Source organism: Budorcas taxicolor, chromosome 3 (genome assembly GCF_023091745.1).
Source record: "Budorcas taxicolor isolate Tak-1 chromosome 3, Takin1.1, whole genome shotgun sequence".
Taxonomy (NCBI): domain Eukaryota; kingdom Metazoa; phylum Chordata; class Mammalia; order Artiodactyla; family Bovidae; genus Budorcas; species Budorcas taxicolor.
The window spans coordinates 78,336,171-78,362,189 of record NC_068912.1 but is presented as its reverse complement, the minus strand read 5'-3'; the positions used below and the strand labels follow the sequence as shown (position 1 = coordinate 78,362,189).

The 26,019-nt window shown below is 36.4% G+C and overlaps 1 protein-coding gene across 1 annotated transcript in view; it reads left to right on the top strand.

The window, feature by feature from the left end:
• The window catches only part of MIER1 (MIER1 transcriptional regulator), a 65,113-nt gene that overhangs the window by 3,719 nt on the left and 35,375 nt on the right, over window positions 1–26,019 (top strand). The window contains exons 3-6 of the mRNA XM_052637497.1: window positions 812–885; window positions 11,616–11,640; window positions 11,774–11,810; window positions 16,484–16,629. Of these exons, the coding sequence (XP_052493457.1) occupies window positions 812–885; window positions 11,616–11,640; window positions 11,774–11,810; window positions 16,484–16,629 (282 nt within the window). The remainder of the gene's footprint in view (window positions 1–811; window positions 886–11,615; window positions 11,641–11,773; window positions 11,811–16,483; window positions 16,630–26,019) is intronic.

The following is a 26,019-nucleotide window of genomic DNA, read 5'->3' as shown; positions in this document are numbered from 1 at the left end:
TGGAGCTGTTTCTCTTTTCCTTTAGAATATCTGAATCAAAAAAAAAAAAATCACTTAACCCACATTTACCAAAAAAAATGTACAGGGAATTTTTTTCCCTTAAACGATAATGCCACTTAAAAATAGTAAAATTGATGCACAGTATTAATAAACTTGAAGTCATTTATCAGTAAAATGGATACCCATTCAAGTATGTCCTAGATCCTGATATTCCTGACAATTTCAGTAGCTTAAGGGACTGTGAGCCCCAGCTCTTTATCACAATCAGGATTCTTGTTGATAACTGAAGAATCAGAGATTCTTCAAGCAAATTATTCCTATGCCTTGCATTTTGACAGTACTGTTTAATCTTCCTTTTGATAACCAGCTAAATTTCATATATTAGCTTTCCCATCCTTTTAAATGGATAATTCTCCTTTAATCCAGTTGTTTTATAAAGCCTGAGTTTCTACCTCTAGGCCCCTTATTCTTATCTTTACCCACCTCAGTTCTGTGCACATCTATTGTTCTTTGCCTTCACAGCCGTTTCCATCAAGCATCTCAAAATGAAAAGTGTTGGAACTGACTTATAAAAGTCATTTCTGTTTCAAATCAGAAGGACTAAGGTAATTCAACAGGGTAACTCTTAGAAACTATATACTTATGCTAAAATATTTATTCCCCCAAGGAATCCTGAAAAACACTTTTATATAAGTATTCTAAAAAATAAAGTGAAAATTCTGTACAGTACAGTTAATGGTAAAAATTGTTTGTAGATTTGGGAACCTTAAAGTTTTCCTTTCTCTTCTTTCCCTTGCTTTTCTTTCAGTAGAAAATGTGCATCAGATGTTTATGTTTAATTGGTTTACAGACTGTCTGTGGACTCTTTTCCTGTCATATTACCAGGTAATGTCCTTTCACTTAGCAGCTACTTCATATACCTATAAATGCACAAAATATTCATGCACAAAGTATTACTGGACAGAATTTCAAGTTAAATGTTGAATCTTTGAAAAAAGAAACTACTTAATAGAATCTAGAATTTTAAGGGAATACAAATAATCTAAAACAGTCTTCCCCATATTTCATTGTAAGTTTTGTTTTAAAGAAAAATTGTATACGTTCACACTTATGTAATATATTGTGCTGGCAAAGCATTATTTGGAGGGAACAAATAAGTTTCATATTGAACTGGTTGATTTTGGAAGTCATTTTTGAAATTGCATTAAGAAGAACCCTTGAACATTTGGGGGAAAACGGTCTTTATGAAATAAGACTTACTAACTTCTGGTTTGGTAAAATGTGTTAGTACATGTTTTAATATCATGTTTGCATTACCCAGTATCTGCCATAGTAATGAAGTGAAACACGTTTGTTATTTTGCAATCATTGGCTCTGGCAATCATCAGAATTGGCACCAAAGCCAGTTGGCAGATCTCGGCCAATACAATAAACTTTTAAATTGCAGGCATTTCAGGCACTGCACATAAGCAAATTCTCCACCTAAGCAGTCGAGTTGGAGATTATATCTATTAAAGAGCAGCTTTTCAGTGTTTCACATTTAGAAATGTTATCTAGTGCAGAACCATTGCACAATTACGTTAGTACTGGCATTGCAGAAGGTGTGTAAGGAAAAGCAAATGACACATGAGGATGGCAGTCTACCCAGTGCAGTCCCTTTTCTTAATCCCTGCTGTGACCTGTAAAATTTTGTTATATGGGATTTTACAATTTCTGTCGGGAAAGATCCAAGAGAAGTACCCATCAAGGGATAACCGCTTTCAAATCGCACTGCTTGACGTTGTTGCAATCACAGCAACATCCGTTTTTCCAACAAATGGGACTTCAAAAAAGGCCTACACGTAAAATATATCGTATCTTTTCCCCAGCGATATGAATGCTGGACGTGTCTCCTTTGGCTAGTTTCCTTGACCTCTGGTCCCTAGAGCCCGCTCCCGGGCAGGGGTCGCGGATCCGCTGGGCTGGGATGCCCACCTCCCGCTCTACACCCACCTTGGCTCCGCCTCCTCGGCGCTCCTCTGGGGGAGGGCTGCCTCGGGGCCGCGCGCGCTCCTGTTGCCGCGCGCGCGTTCTGGCCTTTTCCCTCCAGTCCCGCTGAGCCCCGGCGCCGCGAGGGGGCGGAGTGGGGTGTGGTGGGCGCGCTCGGGCGGCTCCTGCGCGTTCCCGCCGAGGCAGCGGCGGCGGGAGCGGCAGAGGCGGCGGAGGCTGGAGTCCCGTTGCCGAGTCTCACATCCGGGTTCTGGCCGTGACCCAGCTGCGGCCGCCGCGGAGATGTGACCCGTCAGTACGGCAAATATGGCGGAGGTAAGGGAGGGAGCTCCCCCTCCCCGTCCCGGAGCCGGGCGCCCCCAGGTTCGGGCCGGGGAGGAGTGGAGTGGGCCTGGCGAGGGAGGCCGAGCCCTGCTGGCGCCACTGCCCACCTGTTGTCCAGAACAGGCCGCGCTCTGGGCGGGAGCCTTTCGTGGAACTTAGTTGGGATGGGTCTGTGGGAAGGAGAAAGTGGAGGCGTAGTTGGACTTCGGGGGCACTTTAAAGGGTCGAGGGCGGCGTAGCTGTGCGTACAGAGAGGGGCGAGGTGGGGTGGGGGGCGCCCGCGGAGTAGGGGCGCCTGTGGCGCAACTTCGCCGGCCGGTGCTAGGGGCCGAGAGAGGAGCTGCTGCTTCCTCTTGTGAAGTTTCTTCCCTCTAACCGAGATGCTGTTGCGCCCTACCGCGTCACCCCCGTCGGTTTGCTACTGACATTCCGCCTGTGTTGGGGAAAACGTAAGGAAAACGGACTCTGATTAACTCTAATTTTCTTGATGGTGACCAAATGAGCGTGGAGAAATGAACCTGGTCTTTTCGCAATCCATCACTCTAGGTTAGGACAGCCTCCCCATTTCTTCAAACATTCCCCCTTCCCCGCCCCGTAGAACCTCTTTTTCTCTCTTTATATTTCAGAAGAGTTGCTTTCTCCCTTTCTTAACCACTTTCCGGGCGTTTCACGCCTTTGCGAATCGAGGCTTTCTATTCCTGCCTTTCTCTTTCAGTTTTTTCCCCGCTTAGGGAAGATTTCCTCCCCTCCCCCTCCGCCCCCCCCCCCCCCCCGCCCCGCCCCAGTTTGCTCTTTTTCTAGTAAACGAGTTCCCAAAGCCCCCTTTCTTTAGTGGCGATTGTTTTACATTTTGGGGCCTTAAACCCCCATGTTGGGGTAGACAACCTCTGTTGATTAATCTTCATTTAGTGTATACTACTGGAGGTTAAAATTTTTGCCTCTGATGTAAACCTATAAACATTTGACTTTTTTAAAATACATTTTTTCTCCCTTACCATCAGAAGAATTTCGATGTCCTTTACTCCCTGGAGTTGAAGAGGTGGTATATTTGGATTTCCGTGTCTTCCTTGAGTAGAGCCACTTTAAATGTTGGCAAAGACATTTTTTTCTTTTGAGAATTATCATTTTCATTGTCTCAGGGGCACCTAAAAACAGATTTAGGAAGTAGGTAATTATATTTACCGTCCACCCCCTATTTTTGTCTTCATTATTTGCTAAATGAAGCTAATGGTGAGTACACGTTCATCAATACCATAATACTTCCTTTTTAAATCTTGGAATTCAGAAAAATAGATTTTGGAGAAGAATGTTAATTTGGAGACCTGTTCAAGTACCTGTTGAGTGGAGGGACCCAAAGCTTAAGAGTTTTCTGGAGTGGCTCTTAGGGTGCTCCTTCCCCTTGGTGTATGGAAACTGACTTTATGTTCTGGAGTATTTGCTATTTAAAAGGAATAGCAGGATTGATTGCTGCCAGTATTTTTAAAATTTTAATATTCTGATATAAAAATAAATTTAGGTCTTAAGATTTACTTCCATTTCTTTTGCTCTTTGTGATTAAAGAGTTGTATTCCAAGGAACACGAATTGGAGAAAACATAGTACTTTGTATTTCACTTAATGTGACTGGATTTATTCCACTGGGCTGAAAGATATTTAGTCCTGATGAGGTTCTTAAGGGCTTGTTTCCTTCGTGTGTAAAAGGGGAAGGGATTCTGTGTACCTGGCTTTACATATATTTTGTCAAATAGTCTTCAGTGAATGCCCATTAGGTAAGCAGCGCTGTGCTGTAATAGGTGATGGCGTTTCTTGCCTCGTGGTGCTGCTCAGGATGGTTTGAATTTTAAGTTTTTTAGTCACATTTTTAAAGCAGGATATTACTGAAGGAAAATATCTTAGTGTATGAAAATACAGTGAAATTTAAATAAGTTTTTTTTTTAAACTTAGAAATTTTAACTACTACCACACTGAAAACAATATGTAAATAAAAGCATTTTAACATTTTTCTTTTAGAGTTAAAGATGATTGTATTCATTAGTGATTGAGTCACTGATCGTTAATAATTTCAAGTGGACATTTTAGTTTCCTTAAAAATCACATCACTTGGAGAATGGAACTTTCATGTTTTGTAGGAACACACGGATAGTTCAATTTAAAGAAAATTTTAAAAACCCTGAAACTAGTTTCCAGTGCATTTTAGTGACCTAGTTATCTTTTAAAAGTTAATCTTTCATGTTCTTCAATTACTTGTAGATGGTTTTATTTATAATGAATTTTGAGGAAGAGTGGAGGAAACTTCTTCATCTCTGTCCTACAGAAAATCTAGAACCAGTGAAGTAGTGAAAATGAATTTGTAGTTTTCCTATCTGAATATTTTAGAAATTAGAATGATTTTAGAGACTAGTCATTTTAAAAATTAGACGAAGGAGAAATGCTTGATTTATAGAGTACTTTTACTTTTATTTGAACTCCAGAGAGATTTTTTTTTTTAATGCTGCCTATATAAAGCATGTGATAAAATAATTCAAATGCCAAGCTCTTTGCACTTTTGGTTAAGTAGACCTGAAGACTGACGCTAACTGGTGAAATAACAGTAAGTGCAAAGTGACAATATGTGTTCATTTGATAAATCTGAAGGGAAAACAGGTCACTGAAGAAACATGTCTCTGGAGAAAAATGTAGGTATTATGCTTCTGGGCTTTTTTGTTGTTGTTGTTTCCTGCTTAGAGTGACCCTGATCTTGTTTTTCCAAAAAAATACTGATTCTTAAATACTGTTTGCTTTAGATGTGTACAGAATACTAATTTTTCATACTTTATCTGATCATCTTAGTCCATAATAAGTATGTCATGCTTATTAAAATTGTAGTAACATTTAAAACATATATAACATATATGGAAGTAATGACAGTTGCTCCATTTCTTAATACTTTCTGGTAATATTTCTCCCTGCTTATTATCCCCTAAAATTATTTATCAACCTTTGAAAAGGAGGCTCTCCTAATCACACTTAAAGGAAATTACAGGGTAGTGGCAGTTGTACAAAGGCAGTGAGGAAGAAAGAATAAGAGGAAAAAATAGTCCTTTGAGTTTTATAAGGAATGTGGTGTACAGACCTTTGGGAATGAACAATTTGTCTTTTATTTCAGAGTTTGTAAACACATAAGCTACTTCTCTTTCAAGGGAAAAAAGATCATAGCATAGTTTAAGACCTGTCTTTTCACCTAGGCCATATTGTTGTCTCATAAAAAGAAGACAATTTAATGGATTTGCTATTTTGTGTTAGTTTTAAGTACTTTAGTATTGCCCAAAATAATACATCGTATTTAGTCACTCATATTTATCCCTTTCTGTTAAAAACAGACTCCTTGTGTAATATTTTTCAAGGGTATTTGGATTTTGTTTCTTAAGGAAATAGGATCATCTTGAATGCTATTCTTGATAGTGTTAATTTTTACTCTAAACAAAACTTGTTTCACTGCAATGAATTCAGACCTAAAATAATTACGCCAGTAATGGAAAAAAAAATTTTTTTTAGTGTTTATACTTACAGAACTATTAAGGATTTATCCAGCGTGCTTAATACCCATGATGAAAGTTTAAAAAGCTTAATTCAAAAGAAATAATAGTCAAAGTGCTTGATAAGGTAGGAAAGATTAGCTGGGAAATAATAGAAGTGAATTTCTTTCAGAGAATTCTGGAGACTAATCATTTTCCCAAATAATTAAAAAATGCAACATTGCCATTGAAACTTGAGCATGGCATGAAAAGTAACCAGCTATACAGAAATTTCTTGCATGAAGTTCAGATGGAGTCACTGTTTATTTCTAAAGATTTCTAAACGGTTTCAAAAATCGTTGCAGTGATTAAGTTCGCATACCAGTTGTTACTGGGGACCACTCTGTTTGACTTATGCTGTGGCTTAGAATGTTATGTTTATGTTGTATGAAATTCATAAAGTAGCAACCTCCAAAAGCTTTTTGCAAATTAGATTTTTTTTCCCCAATAGCCCTAGATTTAAAAAATAATACATTGAGAATAGTCTTAAACATATCCCGTCCATGAAGCTAAGTACTCCTCAGTAGTGTTAATGTTTTTTGAGCAGTTCATAAAAAAGTAAAGAACTTAGATCTCAAAGGAAATTGGACTAAACCTGAAGAGATCTAAATCTTTTCATTCTAAAGGAAAATGAAACTGAGAGTTTATGTAGTTTGTCCTGGGTTGTGCTGTTCGTGTAGTACAGTCAAGACTGGAACATAGACTTCTGAATTGCTAGTGCTTAGTAACAGCAGTTCATCCTCTATGAATTATTACTGTTGTAGTAAATTTTCTAATTTTAACTCCAAAACTTTCTTAACCAGCAGTTAAGTGATTTAATTTTGTGTGAAGGAAGAGGGATGGTGGGCTCTTGACACAGTCTCCCTGCCCTCTCTCCACCCTGTAATAGGGCCCCTAACTCCTTTCTGTCTTCATCCCTATCACTGTGAGCATCTATTATCTGCATTACTAAGTAAGTGATATTAATACTTAAATAGTGGTGGAATTGGTTTGTGGGAAAAAATTAGTTAAGACAGTTATACTCACTGAAAATGTGTTTTTGATTGTCTTGGATAAAAGAATCTAATTCGTGTTTTTACTACCTTATTTATGTTTTAGTAATAGTGATATTCTGGTTTATCTTTTGTTTCTTTGGTATGTGGAATATTTCTTATCATGGTCTAAAAATATACAGAAGAGAAACATTTGAACAAATTTGAGGCACTGAATATTTGTTACAACTATTAGCAGCTTGATCAACTAAATCAAGTATATGAGCGTAGATACAAAAGTTGCCATAAAAGTTAACACAGTTCTTTCTGATTCTTTGATTTAGCCGATTCATACCCTCTCTGCTGTTTTCCATCTCAGATAAAACAATTATGTATGTACCTAAAAGAAAATTAGGTTATTTTTAAAATTATATAAACTTGTTTTTAAAAAATAATGGCAAATACTAAGTTTTCTTGAAAATCTAAAACTAAGAGAAGAAAATGAAAATGGCTCATAATTCCACTGTATAATCTCCACTGACTTTCTGTTTAAAAAACAAAGAATAATGCTTGCAAGTGGTTAAAAAATTCTAGCAGTACCGAAAGGCGTAAAATGAAAAACCTTCTTTCCCAACCCATGTTCTAGAGGCAACTTGTTAACAGATTTTTGTGTATCGTTTAGGGGAAAAATTGATGTACCAGCCCAATTTTCCCCTTCCTCTACACTTTTCTTTTACTCCTAATATAGCTATCTGTTTATAGACACACACACACGCACATGTTTTAGCATTTTTCCCTCAGTCAACACAAGCAGAACTGTCTCATTCTTTTTAGTGAATTAGTAATTTTGTGTGCTTGGAAAAACTATGTTTCATTTCTAACTAGTTAAATAATGGAAAATGTTTTCCTATCTTTTTGCTATAGACAACTCTGTAGTAATAACTGAGATACACATATCTTTATGTACTTTTTTTGTTATATCTGTAGGGTAAGTTCATGTTGGCGAGGTGATCTGCAGAATGCTTTAACTCATATTTCTATCAGTAATAAATGAGCGTGTTTTAAGTACATTTTAATCCCCAATGTAAAAAATCTTCTTTACTGATTGTATTTTATAATTTTAGATTTTTCTGAAAATAAGTATTGTTACAAATGTTTAGCTTTAGTTGTAGTTTTTCCCCGTCCTTTCTGATTTACTGTAATCATTAATGGTAGATGTTGCAGGTTTTCTGGAGGGTATTGTTAGATACCAGTTCCTAATGAGACAGAGATAATAGTCTGACATGACAGATGACAACTTGCAGTCACATTTTAAACATGCTTTGACTAGATGAAAACCATTTTTTTAAAAAAATAGAGGGGAAGGAGGAGAGAGAGTTTTTTGTTGTTGTTGTTGTTTTTACATATTTAATAGTTGTTTCCTTCGGAAATATAGAAGGAATTAGTCCTAGGCTTTACCTTCACCACCTATTGTGGAACCTTTATCAAGTCAGTTTTTCTCCCTGGGTTTGCTAATCTATAAAATGAGGTAGGTGGGGTAGGTTTTTATTGCCATGTTCATGATCAAGTAAATTTATGCATTTGGAAATATGTAGTACTATATGAACATAAGCTGGTTCTGCTATTACTTTAAAGATCTAAATTAAAAATGCCCTCATTTCATACTAAAATTTCCGGTATTATACTGAACACATTTATATGTATTTATATACTAAACTCATAATGAAAGATGATCAGTTTGTTTGTTGGTGGGCAAAAGTAATGCTTACAGTATAAACTGTTTTCAAATGCCTGTTTTCCAGAAGTTGATCTTTGATTTAATTGGATATAATGGACTTCCCTGGTGGCTCAGTAGTAAAGAACCTGCCTGCCAGGGAAAGGAGATGCGAGTTCGATCCCTGGGTTGGGAAAATCCTCTGGAGGAGGAAATGGCAACCCACTCCAGTATTCTTGGCTGGGAAATCCCTTGGATAGGGAAACCTGGCGGCTGTAGTCCAGGGGATTGCAAAAGACTCAGACATGGCTTAGTAACTGAGCGTGTGTGCATGCATGTGGGTGCAGACCCACACACACACTCTCCCTCCCTCCCTCCCACCCTCCCCCCTCCCTCCCTCCCCCCCCCCCCCCCCACCAGTCTCTTGCCTGTAGATATATAGGCAAACCATTCCTGCTTCCCCTCCCCCAGGGCTAATCCAGGTATACCATCCATCAAATCATGCTTCTTAAAACAGCCTAGTATGCCTTACATACCATGATTAGTGCTATCTTTGAGCACTGGGTGTTCTATTTTATGCCAGCTATATGTATAAATGCTATCAGTCATTTAACATTTGGCATCTTAATGAATAGAACATATTTTAGACCTTTTTCAGAGCATTACAGTGGTAACTGTTTACCAGTAAAACAAAACTCAGTATGGTATTTATTCACATTTAGCACAGTTTGAGGAGTTTTACAAACTATACAGACCCCAGTTGCAATTCAGTCTATTATTGCCAATATCTAATAACATCAGTGAAAGTGTACCTTTTATTCTTAAGTAGAATAACTTATTTTTTTTATCAGAAGACTGTTAAATGGAGTAATTATTTGAGTGTTCAAAAAGAACCAAATGCTCAGAGAGCCATTTCTTTTAAGCTAGTTTGAAAGATGTGCTGGTTTCTCTTGTTTAAGCCTTTCAGACCTATTTCAGAAGTTTACTAAAAAGGAAAAACGGCCATTGTAAGGCTACTCTGTGTATAGTGAACCTAGGACCAGATGAAGATAATCAATAACTTTGCTGTAACCTTGGATAGAGAGAGGTTGTGCTTAAACTTGGGAAATAAAGTTTGAAGTGAAAGTGGATTAATATTTTTCAGTGTTGATTTACTGTGTAATATGTGTGGTGGTTTAATCCATTTGAGCTAGAAGTGAGCTAGAACTGTTCAAAAGATGTTGTTCAGTTTCCCAGTCATGTCCGACTGTTTGCGACCCCATGGACCGAAGCACACCAGTCCTCCCTGTCCCTCACCATCTCCCAGAGTTTGGCCAAGTTCGTGTCCATTGTATTGGTGATACCGTCTAGCCATCTCATCCTCTAACATTCTCTTCTTCAATATCAAAAGATGTTAAGCAAGCTAAAAACTCTTTTCTATGGTTACATTATTCTCTGTTACCCTACTCCACAGCTTCCCGTTAGAGGAACCAAATTTAAAAGTAGCACTGTTTTGACTCTCTGTGGCAGTTCAAGATGGTGGTGTTACACTTGAAAATGTGTGATACTGAATAATGGTCTTTTGTTAAAATGAGTCAATGCTATAGACAAGAACCATTCTCTTGTAAGAATTAAAAGGAACAAATAGGAACCTTGGAAAAGTATGCCTTTAAACAATGTTAAGTCACCATGTAGACGCTAGAATGTCACACTTAAACGGCAATAGCTTGATGTAGACTGTTTTAAAAACAGAATTTTTAATATCTCATAATTTATCTTAGAGGCCTAGCTTTTGAAAAATTGGGCACTTTTTGTCTTTTCAATTTTGTTCCTGCCTTTCTGCTCCATATCTTAGTAGAAAGAAGGAAAATACTAGACTATCCGTATCTTTTTGCTAGTACTTCTGAACTTCCAGCATCTGTGACTTCTGATGAGCCTGAATAGACAGCTTGGAATGAATAGGCAACGTTGTAGTTAAAAAGATTTTGTCACTTGAGGCCTCTTTTAAATTTGTGTTCTTGAATTTATCGTATAGGAGTTGATGTTTCTAGATGACTTGTTTATAACTGTTGAATTAGCTGGATTACAATAAAACACAGCCACAAACTGTCTAGTGGTGGTAACACTAAAATAATTTGCTAATAATTTTATCTTTAAATTTTCCGGATGTTTGTGGTTAAATTTATAAGAGGTAGAATGGTACAGTAGGAGTGCTGTAATAGGAAAGTCTTTGTGATCTTCTATTAGATAACCTTCCTGGATTGACCTTGTAAGATTGCTGACTTTGTGGTAATTTAAAAGTATGTTGTGTGTTAGTAAAGGTAATGTTTGTACTTAAGTAACATTTAAATTTTTCCTTCTGCTTTCTTACAATATAGTTTTTATTCTAAATAACATCTTAAATTATTTCTGCCTCCCTTCTCACACTCATTTTAAGCCAGAGAACAGCTTGATAGCAGACCTTGGGTTTAATTTTCCCTGTGTTGATGGGAGAGAATATTTTAGAGAATTCAGAGATCTGAAATCATATGTTTTGTGCGCGTGCTAACTCACTTCAGTTTGTCTGACCCTTTGCGACCCTGTGGACTGTAGCCCTCCAGGCTCCTCTGTCCATGGAATTCTCCAGGCAAGAATACTGGAGTGGGTTGCCAGGCCCTCCTCCAGGAAATCTACCCGACCCAGGGATCAAACCCATGTCTTTTAATGTCTCCTGCATTAGCAGGCAGGCTCTTTACCACTAGTGCCACGTGGGAAGCCCAAAATCATATCTCTTGAATGACATATATTATAAGCTACATATTTGCCTTGGAAATCTGAATCAGTTACACATTATTGTCTTTGTTTCTAGATTCAGGAATGTTTTAGATTTTTCTCTATGTTTAAATAAACATAATGTCAGAGGAGGGATTATGGAGGAAGTTTTAGTTTGTCTTAGTTCAGATGTTAAAATGTAACTAGTTTTTGGTGGCATAAAATGTAACTAGTTTTTGGTGTCATATCAGTTGTTGAATAATTCTGTAATGTTCATGAAGATTTACTACACAGAGATGCTAATTTTTCTTCTTTTCTCCCCCCCACCCCTTAGCCATCTGTTGAGTCTTCAAGTCCAGGTAAGTATTTTCTATATTTTTTATCATCTTTATTTAACTAACATTTGACCTATTAGTTACATAAAGGTTAGAGGAGTTAGACTATCATCTGACTGACTTTTCTTCTGAATGCTTCTTTTCTCTGGGGAAAAAGAAATGGATGAAATATTTGACTGCTCATGAAAGTACAGGTGAGGCTGCTGTGAGTTCAACCTCATGACTTTTTGTGGGTTTCTTCTCTCTCTCTTTTTTTTAAATGAATTGCCACATGTATTTTGTGTATTTTTTATTTGCTGTTTGATTTGAAGTGTATTTTTAAAAAGGAGTCTTTAACTGCTTAGAGATATTTGCTTATAGAGAAAATTCAAAATATTTTCTTACAAAAAATATTGTTAATGCGTTTAATGAGAGAGGGGAAGGTAAAATAAAAGGTTCAACAAGCGAGTATTGTAAATTAAGGAAGTTATTTTAAAATTTTATTATAATCAAGTTTTCTCCTCTGACCATGTATCTGACCTTGTAGTCTCCTCGAAATACAATATAGATTTCATTTTTTTCTTTAACTTTGAGGTTGCAAATGTATGATCTTTGGGCCAAATCTGGGCCATTAATGTTTTTTGTTCAGCTAGTGTAGTGAGCTTAAAAAATTAGAATATTTTATTTAAAATCTGGATTTAGGTTTCTTATGCTCAGTCGAAGGTTCTGATACCACTGAGTCCAGCATTACTGTGTGTCAGCAATTGGTAGAAGCTAAACAGCAGTCAGGAAAGAGTTTGGTATGTGTTGATCTTACTGTCTCAATGTCCAGGGATTTTACTGAGAGAGGAGACTGACTTCTGCAGTGGGGTGGGCAGGTGAAGGAAGAGCCTAAAGTAGCTTAGGAAGAGAGAGAAAGGGAACTCTCCTGAGGCATGGTATTGTTTTATTTGAAAACATCTCACATTGCGTATTTAATAATGCTATATTACTGACCTTTTCAGATCATTGAAGCAGTCACTTTTTTGTGTTTAAACTTTTAGGAAGTTTTGGAAAATACTGAAAATAATATAAGGCTTTTTTAATTGTTCAGGGTCCTTTTCTTGAACACAAATCATTGTTCTCTGTGTCAGGTAGGAGTTGAATTGAAATAACTCTAGATCCCTTCTAAATGATTCAGTTCAGTTCAGTCAGTCAGTTGCATCTGACTCTTTGCAACTCTATGGACTGCAGCATGCCAGGCTTCCCTGCCCATCACCAATTCCTTGTACTACAAATTGACAGTTGATTTTGTCCTATTTATTTTAGCTGAAAATGACTTTCTGATATTCTTGGAAGTGAAGTACATTATTAGGCTTTGTGACATTTCTGAAACTCAAGGTTTGTTTTTTTTTTCTTGTTTATAAATACGTTCTAGATGGAAGTAGGTTGGAAGAAGTTGGAAATAATCTGACCTCAGATAAATCAAATTACCATATCCTTTGTAGGACATGGTATTATTGTGCCTTTATTTCTTTTTTTCTCTCAAATACAGAAATCATTTTCATTGAAAAGATAGGTTTAGTTTTTGTAGTGTTGTGACTTTGCAAGTAGATCAAATTTTAAACATTTTTCTGTGAACTTTCAAGACTTTTGTTAGGTAATATATAGGTACGTAAAAATAATCACTCTAAAAGTGATATGAATAAGTGGCTTTCTCAGTTTCCGTTGCATTTAAAACAGCTTAGGGTGAACTGGAAGAACAGTGGAGCTGGAAGAAAACAAATGTCTTTGATAGTTTTTATTACTTGCTGAATGCTTGTATTAATACAAATAGGATGAATTTTTTTGTTTCCAGAGTAAGGAACATCTTTTGAGGTAGACAGCATTTGGTGCATCAGTCTCCTGTCCACAGAAACGTTTACTGTTCTTACAAGTAGTGCTAATTGTAGGCAATTTAAAAAATTGGTGGAGAAATTTGAAATAGAAACTTAATGTAAAAAAATTTGGTCCATTGGTGAAATGCTGTGTCCTTTGTCCTTTGTCCTTTGTAACATCTTCACTTTGGAATTGAAGTGAAGATCACTCAGTTGTGTCCGACTCTTTCCGACCCCATGGACTTTTCAGTCAATGGAATTCTCCAGGCCAGAATACTGGAGTGGGTAGCCTTTCCCTTCTCTAGGGGATCTTCCCAACCCAGGAATCGAACCGAGGTCTCCTGCACTGCAGGCAGATTGTTTACCAACTGAGCTATGAGGGAATTGATGCTAATAATAATAGTCATGTGACCCAGGCTAAGTAGTTTGTTGATTCCACCAGTGTAAACTAATTACATCCAGTAGCCATTAGAGGTTGGGTTTTAGGGTAGGAAGGTAATAGAATGATTAAATAAGTCCACATGATATACTACAAACTGAATTTATTTTCTGAGTCATTGCAAAGAGGTAAGGTACATTTCTAGTAATTTTGCAGTAGGATGGAATTCTGTGATAAAGCAGGGATATTTGCATTAATTCTGAAGAAAAATATTTACACAAAGCACCAGACTCCTTAGCCCTAATAATTTACTTTTGGGATTCTTTTCCCTAGGAGATAACCTAACGATGGGCCTTAGTAATTAACAGAAAGGAATAGGATGGTTAGTTGGTCTTGAAGAACAAGGTAAAAAGAAGTCAACTGAAACAAAGAAGTCAAGATTAAGGCAAGAAAAAAACCTGAAATTGAAAGTTTATAGAGAATGGTACAGTGTAGGTGTGGGGAAAGGAATTAAAGAGTGTTGAGAGAAAACGTTCACTCACACTTTGTAATTTTATATAATGGGAGGGTTAAAGTAACAAGGCTTTAAATATAATTGGCTTTGCAAATAATGAACAAAAATGGGGGACTTCAAGTGTGTGTGTGTGTGTGTGTGTGTGTGTATATGTATAATACTTGTGATTTGGTACTGTTTTCTCATGTGAGCTTGATTTTTAAGTTGGTAAAAGATTGTAAGTAGTTAGAAATTAAGCATAATTATTTTTAACAATATTTGGATTCAGTAGGAATTATATTATGATTAGGATAATAATATGCAAAATGGTAGCGTGAGGTTTTTTAGGATTTTTCTGCCAGCAAGGGAGAAAAGTATAGCAACATCTGTAGGAATACATAATTACTGACTAAGCATCCTAGAAGATTGCTGTGTGAAATGAAAAGTTTGGGACTGTTTTCTATTGAAAACTGAGAAAGAAGGATAATGATTGGGACAAAAAAGCTATAACTACATTAGTAATTCTCAAACTGCTCTTAGGGAACCCTGTGTCTAGTCCTTCACCCAGTTCTAAGATTCCTTTCTAAAAGTGTACCACGTTATTCTTCATTTCTAGAAGAAATTAAGATAATACTTTTCTAAATGTTGTTTTAGCTTTATAAGTTGCTCTAAGACTTTGGTAACTAATTTGTACTGTACAAGATAGACTAGCTGATTTAGCAGTTATATATTTCATTATTTTATATTTGATAGCAATATTTTGTTCTGTTCCTCCAAGAGCACAGTGACTTCTGAGTGCTCTGCCCTCTGACCTAGCCTGCCGTTTACTCATCTTTTGGTAACCCATAGGTTCTCGTCAGGTATTCTTTGAGGCAGAATATCTACTGCTTCTGAAACTCTTGACTAAACAGGAACCTTAAAGAGCAGTAAAAGCACAGGCATTGGAATCAGCAGATCCAGAATTAAAGTTCCATTCTTGGCACCTGCTGGCTCTGTGAGTTTAAATATGCTGCTTAAACTCTTGAACTTCAAGTTTTTATTTTTACTTCGTAGGGTTGTTGGAAGATTAAGTGAGATAATGTACGTGAAGTGTTTGAGCATAGTATTTGACGCATAGTAAACACTCAAACAATGGTTCTTAATGCTAAAAATATTGGAAGGTAACAACAACTTTGGAGTCTTGGGTGCCCCCTTATTCTTAATTGTCTGATTTTCCAAGAAATCAGCATCTGTATTTCTTTGTTTTACTGGTTTTCTTCAAAGATGAAGTAGGAGAGTAGGTATATCTATTGATACAACATTTAACACTTTTAACTGATAAAAGTAAATTGCTAATTGATTTTTTCATTTATTTAAATAACTCATTTATTAGTTAACAGTCTTTTGCAAACAATCTTTTGTCCAGGTTTGGCATAGTGGGGATAGTTTATAGATTATATTCAATATATGCCCAGCATTTGCAATCTCCTGTTAAAAGTTCTGACCCTATTGAGTTCAGCAATATTCTCCAGCCACAAGGCTAAAAATAGATTAGTTATACAAGTTACCTACTGGATTATTTTTAATACCTTTCATAACACTTTTATATGCAATTTTAATAAACTTTGCTGTTTATACTCTGTCTTTGGGTTACTTCAACTAAGTTAAAGACAGCTATTTTCATATTAGTGTATATTTTTGTGGATGTGCTAGTAGAATAATATTTGAGTTCAGCTGTACTTTTCCCTAGGCTATATATTCAAATTATGGTATATTTCAAACTCTATATTCATACTTATTGGGTCTGTTAACTATTAGTCAAGTAATTAAGAATTGTGATTTTTTTTTTCACACAAAAGATCATTTTTATTTGATATAGCCACTATTTACAACTGAAGCTTTGGAAGATTACAGTACTCTTCAGACACCCTACCCTCATTTTATAGTTACAACTATAAATATATAGAAGTAAAACAGGGTAAAAAAAATCCTTAAAGATGTTTTGTGGGGGGTGATAAGTAAAGGCAGGAATTTCAGAAAACAAGAAATAAAATTTGCTGTGCATAGCTTTTCCCTCGTACTTTTACTTGACTTATATCCAGTTTCAAATAACATATACATTAATATTAATAAGGTACACATAATTTGGTTTACCAAACTGTTCAAAATATTCTTTACCAGGAGGTTCAGCAACATCAGATGACCATGAATTTGATCCATCAGCTGACATGCTGGTTCATGATTTTGATGATGAACGCACATTAGAAGAGGAAGAAATGATGGAAGGAGAAACAAACTTCAGTTCTGAAATAGAGGATCTTGCAAGGGTAAATAACAATAAGAGCTAGAGGATGAAGCGGTTATAACTTTTTTATGGAGAGAGGAAACACTTTAAATTTTAGTTCTCTATGTTATTTTGGGGAAAGCGGTATTTTATATATAAAATCAATACTGAGAAATTCTATGTGGCCATAGGTGGGATATTTAATGTTTGAAATGGAAGGCATTTTTTAAAAGAAACTTTATTATATGAATTAGTATTCAGTAGTTACTTCGATAAGACACCACAGGTACTGGATCAAAAATACTTTTAAAATGGGTACTGAATTTCATCATACATACCTTCTGTCCTCCTCCAGTTACTGCACCTTTTATTTACTCCCCTTCAGAAGCATGCCACTCTTTCTTAAGAGTTGTCATCGTTTTCCTCATGTCTTGCCTACTCTGTAATGTGCCCTAAATTGTCTCTGCCTATCCTGTAAAGATAACCAGTGATTTCATTGTTAAAACCATTGGTCACTTTTTTCTCTACTCTCAAGAGATACTCAGCATGGTTTACCACTCTCTTCCTGCACGGTAGCTTTCCCTATCTTCTTGTTCCTGCAGTGGCTTTTGCAGACTTGTCTTCCTTTCCTCAAGGTTTAATTTTGGGATTTCCCAGTTCTCAGTTCTGGGCTTTGTTTTCATCCATCAGTACTCCTCAGTGTAGTATGAGATCAGTCAGCCCCATCAGAATCAACCATGAACTTCCTCAGAAATATGCATTCCTGTGCCTTTCCCCCAGGCATACTAAATCAAAATTGGGATGGGGTGGTGGGCTCAGATCTGCATCATCATTAATGCACACCATGTTTAAAAATGCTCATTAGTAGGTGATTGATCTAATCTTGTTGTGTTTGTATGCTTAGTATTTCTTAGTTATTTTTGTAGCATTATCCTGTTTGCTGTGTCCACTACCGACCTGCTTGACATTTCTGCTAGGATATCTCAGTAGACATCTTTAAATTTTAAAGGTCTAAAACAGAACTGTTGATTGATCCTCTGTTCATTTGCCTGTTCTTCCCTGTTTTTTCCATCTCAGTAAAAAATGCCAACACTCTATATACCTTGTTGAGTAAGTCAGAAGCCAGGGAGTCATCTTCCTTCATTCTCAATATCTGTTCCTAAATAAGCCTATCATTTCTATCCAGAAATATCTGACTCTTGTTCCATCTCTACTGCTACCCTCAAGCCCAGGTCACCATCATTTTTAGCTTAGAATATACAGTAGCTTCCTAACTGGTTTCTTCATGTCCTCTTTTACCACTTTTCTCCAATGTATTGCCACAGTAACCATGATGAACTTTTCAAAATATAAATCAGTTTATGTCAGCCTCCTGTGTAAAACTCTTCGTTGGCTTCCTGTTATACCAGAAGAAAATTCAGACTCCTTGCCCTGGCCAGCAAGGCCACCTACATATGGTCCTTTGTTCATGTATTACACTGCCCCTGTCATGGTGTCTATAGCTATGTTAGCTGCTTTTGTTCTTAGATGTGCTGGCTTTTTCCTGTTTCAAGGCTTTTTACCTCATTTCCACTCTGTGGTATCTGTCAAGTCTGGGCTTAATGTTCCCTCCTCAAAATGGCTTTTCCTGGCCTCAGTCAGCTATTTTTAGCTGCTGTACCCCATCCATTGCTTGCTTTCTATGTAACACAATTTGTAATTATATGTTTGTTAAGTTTTTGTCTATATTCTCCTTAGTTCCATGAGAGGAGGGATAGTCTGTTTACCAGTATATTTCGTAGCACATAGCAAGAGTGGTCACTGAATTCATTTTTGAATGAATGGATAAATCAGTTCGGTATGTTATCATTAAAAGGTGTTACGTGTACAGTCTGCTGCACTTCAGAACAAAAAGAAGTAAGACATACACCAGTCTTTAAGCATTTGGAGTACATAATGTCACAGAAAAATGAATTCTTATACCCTTATAGTAATAAAGATTAATCTATGCTTCAGAATTTTAGTTCGGAACTTTAAAGAGCTGAAAAAAATAGTCAGACCAAGTCAAATTTTGTCGGTTCCATTTTGGATCATGTAGTAATTAAAACTGGCTTAATCCATAAACCTAAGCAATTCAATATTTTGTTATTTTAAGCCAGACAACAGCATTGATCTTAGTGGTAATGGTGTAGAGCTGTTAAAAAGCTTTTCAAGGATGAGTTAAAAAGCACATGAGGAATCTGGACTCAGAACCATTCTTTAGGAGAGGCTAGAAAGCATTCAAAAGACTAGTATAATTTGCTTGGATGATTCAGAACCTAGGCAAACATCAAAGGAAACAGTTGATTTAAATGTCAGTCATGGTTGCTTCATGTATTCATGAAGTCGAAAGGCAGTTATTTCCAAATATTTGCCTCTTGTTTCAAAGAAATTTACCACTTTGGATATATTTTCTTTCTAAATAACCCATCCATGGGATAAAAGGTAAAGGAAGAAAATCTTATATTTTCCATTTTTTCACATTCTATATTATTCAAGTAATTTGAGTAAGTAATTACTCAAGAGGTAATCAAGTATGGTCAAAATAGGTTATGAGGTGGAATAATTTTTATTTTATTTCAGAAAATGGCCTGCTATATTTAACTAGTACGAAATTACTGCAGGACTTTGCTAAAATTTTTATCATGTTGTGGTCTTTTCCTATTTTTCCCTTTATTCAATTTCCTTCCTTGGTCTGTTACAACCCCAAAATCTGCTTTCAGATGCTCCTTTTTTTGGAAAAAATAATTAAAATAGAATTATTTGTAGAATATATACAAAGGGAGAGAAAGACAAGGGAACCAATCTTTATCATTCTGTTCAACCAGACAGTCTTTAACCTTCTCTGAAACTACTTCTAACTTTTCCTGGAGTAATTAAGGCTTAGGTGTAAGTAGCATATAATCACCAGTGCTTTCATCTGTAGCTTGCAGCTAAGCTAGAGGGCAAGTATATTGGATTTCTTATAGTTGTAAACTCTTTAGGTCCAAACCAAACTAGTTTTGTTTTTATTTAAAACAAAAGGAGCAAGTTTTTGTTATTGATGACTGATTTGCTTTTATAGAAGTAAAACATTATAGTTATGTCAGGAATTGGTAGGGTAGTTTATACCTGGTACTTCGGTTGCATGAAAAAGACCTTTGATGTAATGTGGTAAACTTTTTACAGTTGTTTCATTCAGGAGTATCAGTGACTGCATAGCCTGTAGCTTTAAGTTCATTAATGTGAATTCTAAAATTTAAGTGAAAACTAGCTTTGATATGTATTGTTAGCATTTGTATATGTGAGTCTTACCAGTATAAAAGACATTTTAGTAAAGTTTATCATTTAAATGTTTTAAGAGAATTAGTTGTACAGGTTAGAATTTATTGATAATATTAGAAGAGGTGTCAGAATCATTCCCATAGTAAATTTTAGCTTGTAAAAATGGTGATATGCAGATTTAACTCTGTTTTTCAAATGTACACTTAAAACCCACCATCTCACTTTGAACAGTAGCAGTCTGTTTCAGAGAAAGGAGATCAGGATCAGCTGTTATCTTTATTTGTATTTTTGCGAAATCATGTTATAACAATGTTAATTAATACTTTAAATTGCTAAGCACATTTTACTTGGTGAATCTCCAGAACTAGAGAATAAAGATTAAAATGTGAGTTTTTTTTTTTTTAATTATTCACAACACATGAATTATACAGGTAAGAAAAAAGCTCCAACATGGGTACTATAAAGAAGAATTCACTGTCTTCATCATCTCTTCCTAGTTTTATAGTCAAAGCCCAGTCTAAGAGGTTGGTTACCTTAGGAACTGTCACTCTTGTCTCTTAGGTCTTGCCTGAAAATCAGTCCCTTTCCTTCTTCCCAACTTCATTTCCTGGTAAGTCACAACAAGTATAAAAAGAGATGTCTATCCACCAAATCGGAGAAGGCAACGGCAACCCACTCCAGTACTCTTGCCTGGAAAATCCCATGGACAGAGGAGCCTGGTAGGCTGCAGTCCATGGGGTCTCGAAGTCAGACACGACTGAGCGACTTCACTTTGACTTTTCACTTACAAGCATTGGAGAAGGAAATGGCAATCCACTCCAGTGTTCTTGCCTGGAGTATCCCAGGGATGGGGGAGCCTGGTGGGCTGCCATCTATGGGGGTCGCACAGAGTCAGACACGGCTGAAGCGATTTAGCAGCAGCAGCATCCACCAGATGGCCCTTGAACGGCCATCATCTGCTACCACGTGCAGTAAATGACTAATCCCCTGATGTGAGGGAGAGGGAGCCACTTTCTCTGCAGCTAGGAGACAGATACCACTCCATCCTTACAGTACTGCTGGTGGTGCTTGGTAACTGTACCCTGTTACTTGAAGATAAATGTCAAATTTAATTTCAGATACCATGTTTGTCTTTGAAAAAGTCTATGCTGTTTTCACCTCCAGCTAGTCTCCCTTCAGCTTTTACAGACATGATTGTCCCTCTTTTTGTTGTAATACTTAGACAACTTTTTAAAAGCACAATATGCAAGTATAGTCCACATGCCTGTATTTTTATTCATTTTGTACTTTGTCCGGTTTCCTTATTTTTATAGTCTGTCAACCCAGCACGTCTTATTTCACTGTCCCTAAGAATGATGTACACTTAACCTAGGGTCATGTTTCGAGGAAAGGAGTATGCATATGTATATAAGGGCTCTGTAAAGTAGTAAGTCAGACTGCCTCTTTTAAGAACTCAGCTGCAGTGTTTAATCAGTGTGTGACTTTGGACCGGTTATTTAACATGATTAAGCTTCAGTGTTATTACACAGATGATATATGTAAAGCATTTAGCAAATGTCTGATACATGATAATCACTCAAATCTTAATAGTTATTCATAAAATTCTCAAAGAAATCTGTAACAAACTGCAGCCAATACTGTGGAGAACCCCTGTACTTGATTGATAATCTTTTTCACCCTGCTCCTCCCATTTCTTAACACTTGTATGAATGGGAACAGTTTATTGTGATGTTTCCATTAATTTGAGGAAAGCCCTTTAATATGTGGTAGAACATAGACTTTGGCAGTATAAGCTAATGAGAAAGTCTATGGAACAGGTAACTGATGGGTCCTAGTATAGTGTACTGTCAGCCAATTTAATCCTCTCTTTTTTTTTTTCCAGAGGGGAATAACAACTTTTGCTTTACAGGGTAGCATTACTTTTTATTTCAAATATTTGGGGGCAGATAATAGAAATCCATTTTGAGCAGGCTTAGGCAAAATGAAGATTTAGTTGTAAGGCTCATGTAATTTCATTAAGGGTGGGGCGAGGTCTAGACTTCAGGGACTCCTGTGCCACCAGGACACTTTTTTACGTGCTGGTGTCCTTTTTCAGTCCAATTTTTGTCATATGTTGTAAGTTTTCAGTCTCTAAGATTTATTGCTTGGGATACAGCCTATATTCTTTAGCTGCTATCGGTAAAAATTGGGAAACAAATTATGTTCAAGCTTGGGTCATGTGCCGTTTTCAAATGAATGGTCAGAGAATGCAGTGATTCCAATTGAGTTAGATGCTCTGAGTCCAGGAGGTAAACTGCCAGTCAAAATACATGCTTGGAATGGAGGAAAGAACGTTTCTGGAAAAATGAATGTAGAAAGAAAGGACTGGTTGACAGACAACAAGAAATGATACTTGAATTTGAAACTGGAGATTACTCAGCAAAATTGATTTGGGGTTTTATTGTATTTGTGTTTGCTGTTAGGACTTCCCTTTATACCTTAGATCAAGTAAGATACTTTTTAATACTATGTGGATCATGGCTGTTGCTTACTAATTTGTTGTTTCTAACTTGCTGCTTACTCGTAATAACTTGATATTGGGCAACAGAATTTAAAAGTTGATTACTAAGAAAAGCATAATACCACTACGTATTCTTTAGTTTTCAGTATTAAGCAAGAATTTTCTTGATGGACTGCTGCTGCTAAGTCGCTTCAGTCATGTCCGACTCTGTGCAACCCCATAGACGGCAGTCCACCAGGCTCCCCCGTCCCTGGGATTCTCCAGGCAAGAACACTGGAGTGGGTTGCCATTTCCTTTTCCAATGCATGGAAGTGAAAAGTCAAAGTGAAGTCGCTCAGTCATGTCCAACTCTCAGCGACCCCATGGACTGCAGCCTACCAGGCTCCTCCGTCCATAGGATTTTCCAGGCAAGAGTACTGGAGTAGGGTGCCATTGCCTTCTCCACTTGATGGACTAGGCAGGCATATTTTGTTGACACGTGATAAAACCAGCTTTGACTGAAAGTAAACTTTTTAGAAGTTTGTCAAAACTTTTTTAGATGTTTATTGCTTTTAATATTTTTTAGATGTCATATGAATATATATCTAGGTCTAAGGAATATCTGGAACTAGAGATCAGTGTCACAAGGACCTCTTGATCACTCTTAACCCATGGTTAAATCTATTGATTTCTTCTGTGGGATCTCTTGTTTGTTCTTTACCACAGTCACTAATTTAGTTCAGATTCTGATTATACTCACATAAATGATAGCAGTGGATTCCAACTTAGCAAACTAAATTTCTTCCTGCCTAGGTTCATCTTGAATAATACGTTGTGTGCATAATTTTCCCAAAGCCCTTCTATAGCGTCAATCACTGTTCAGCAGCTACTCTCAAATGAATCAAAAGTAGACTATGACAGATGCCTTTAGAAACTAAGTAAAACTAGAGAAAATAGGTAAAAGAAAACTAGCCAGCCCTTTATTATTTTTAGTTACTGCAAATCAGGATAACCTGCTTATTCATTTTTTGTTTCTGTAGTCGTTCAGTTGTTTCTTTGACTTGTCTTGACTTTTCTCTGCCAGTTCTGTTACTGTTTCTCTAATTCAGGCACTTCTCTTTCAAATACACTGATCAATCACTTCTGACTCTACTCTGTTCTCTGCTTAGTCAGTATTGGGGGTGTTGCCAACTTTTTCTTTGAGAAATGAATTTTTATAAAACAAGTCACACTTGTCATATGTGTAGCCAAGAGAGAAAAATCTTGGACTTAACCATGGAAGTCAGATACTCCACTTTCCAAATGATGGTTAAAAAAAAAGAAAGAAAAATTCTTTCCATGCAGTTGGTAGATTACTTATCTTTTTGACATATAACTGAGCTAGATGTCAGCTGTTAGTGACAAGCTTTATTAAGGATAATGATCACAATTTATTATGTTCCACTGAAAAGCCTGGTTTGCAGTTACCTTATCCTAGAAATGATGAGAGTGGTTCTCCAGATGGTCTCATACCAACAACATCAATGTCACCTGGTACTTTAAAAAATGCAGAAACTCACGCCTCACCTCAGCCCTGCTAATCTTTGAGAGTTCAGTTGTAAGTTTAAATAAGCCCTCAAGGTGAATCTGTTGCCCTTGAATAAGACAGATCAAAGGTAGAGAGCCTGTTGTTGTTGAGCTACTAAGTCAGGTCCAACTCTTTGCAACCCGGTGAACTGCAGCAGGCCAGACTTCCCTGTCCTTCACTATCTCCCTGAGTTTGCTTAAACTCATGTTTTATTTTATTGGTAATCATACCTCTTTTGGTGATCTCTCAAAGTATCAGTTAAACGCAGTTGTAAAAATTAGAGGTAACAGCATATTAAGGTAATCTTAAAGACGAAATATTATGAAACAAGCTGTTGGTAAATTCTCAAGGTCCATGGTAATGTTGGTTGCAAGCCTACACTAAAGTGTTTTTCTTGGTTTGGCCCTTATTCATGATAGTGACCTCAGTGGCGTCTAGCTCATAGAAGTGACTTCAGTTGCTAATCCTGCTTCTAATTTGCGATGCAGAATAAGTTTATGGAAAATATGAGCTGAGATTAAGAGTTCTGGGTATTACAATAAAGTCTCTGTCAGTACATCATGTTTCTCTCTGCTTGGTTTTCTTATTTACATATAAAGGTACCACTCTCATCCGGTACTTTTAAAGATCAAATAAGATAGTATAATATTTTCACTTCGTTAAGAAACGAGAATAAGGTAGTGAATCAAAGCATTTATCACAAATGCCTGGCATATAGAAGATGTGATGGCAGCTATATGTTATGATTGTTTATTTAACCCATCTTTTCTACATCATATTCTTATTTCTTTCTTGATTTTGAAGTTCTTTTTTCTTAAATCCTGACTCCTAATTCCTAAATTTCTGTTTCTTTGTACCAAATGCTTATACTGGACCAGGTATCTGGAGGGACTAGATCCTTGAACACTTCAAGCATTATCTCTTATTGTACTTTGAAGGTCACAATAATTAAGTCAATTAAGTATACCAGCTTGTCATTGATTTCTTTCAGAAACAGATTCACAAACTGATTTATAACTACAGTATCCATGTACAGTATGAAATATTAATAGAAGTGTTAAACAGCATTTTCTTCCTATTTCTAAGGAAATTTTTTCCAAATTATCGTTATTTGCTTTTTACACACAAATTCTGAGTGATGGGAGTTAACTGTATGATCTAATTATTTAGTATCATCAGGTTATATCCTCCAATCTGATGTATTGATCCTCATTATAAGAAGGTATTTCACACACAGGCTAGACTTGTTTCTGTCCATGAACAAGACTGTGATACTGCTGGAGAAATACAAAGTCTTATTTCACGATTATCCTTTTTCTAGGTTCTAAACTGACTCGGTTAAGTTTTTCTTCAGAGTGTGTATGTGTATGTTATAGGCTCAGACTATTTGGGTTAAATTTTCTTTTTATAATTTTGTCATGTTTCCCTGATACTCTGTAACACTTTATTACTGACTAGAATGAGTACCTTCTGCAGAAATCTCATTTCATTTCATAACATGTGGATATTTCTTCATTTCACCCTCAGGAAAGTGTGCTTTCTGTGGTTGGGGGGAGGTTCAGGTCCCTGACTGAAGCATCCTGATACACTGTTAAAGAGTATGGGGTTTTGTAATTAGACTCAAAATCTGTTTTCACTACTTGTAACTTGTGTGTTTTTTGGAGAAATTGCTTAATCTGCTGGCCTCAGTTTCCTTATCTATGAAGTGGAGATAACACAACAGTTTTGTAAGATGTACAGTAAAGATTACATGAAATGATTTTATATAACCCAAGGAAAGAATATATGGCTGATGTAATCCAGTATCATTCATGTATGTTATTGCTGTTTTTAATGTGTTTGGGCTGGGCTCTAAATTTCATTCCCCTTTCTTGGTTTCTATTTCCCCACTCCCAAATTATGTATGGTACTCATAGTAAATGTGAACCGATTGTTGGTGTACAGTCACTGAATTGAAGCAGAAAAGAATAATAAAGATTAGGGTTTTTCTGGTTTCAGAATTATATTGTTTTACCTTTTATGATTTGTGAATTCTTGATAACAGTTCTAAGAATATTCTGCTGTATTAAGATTTGTGAATGATAGGAATATGAAATGTCATCTGT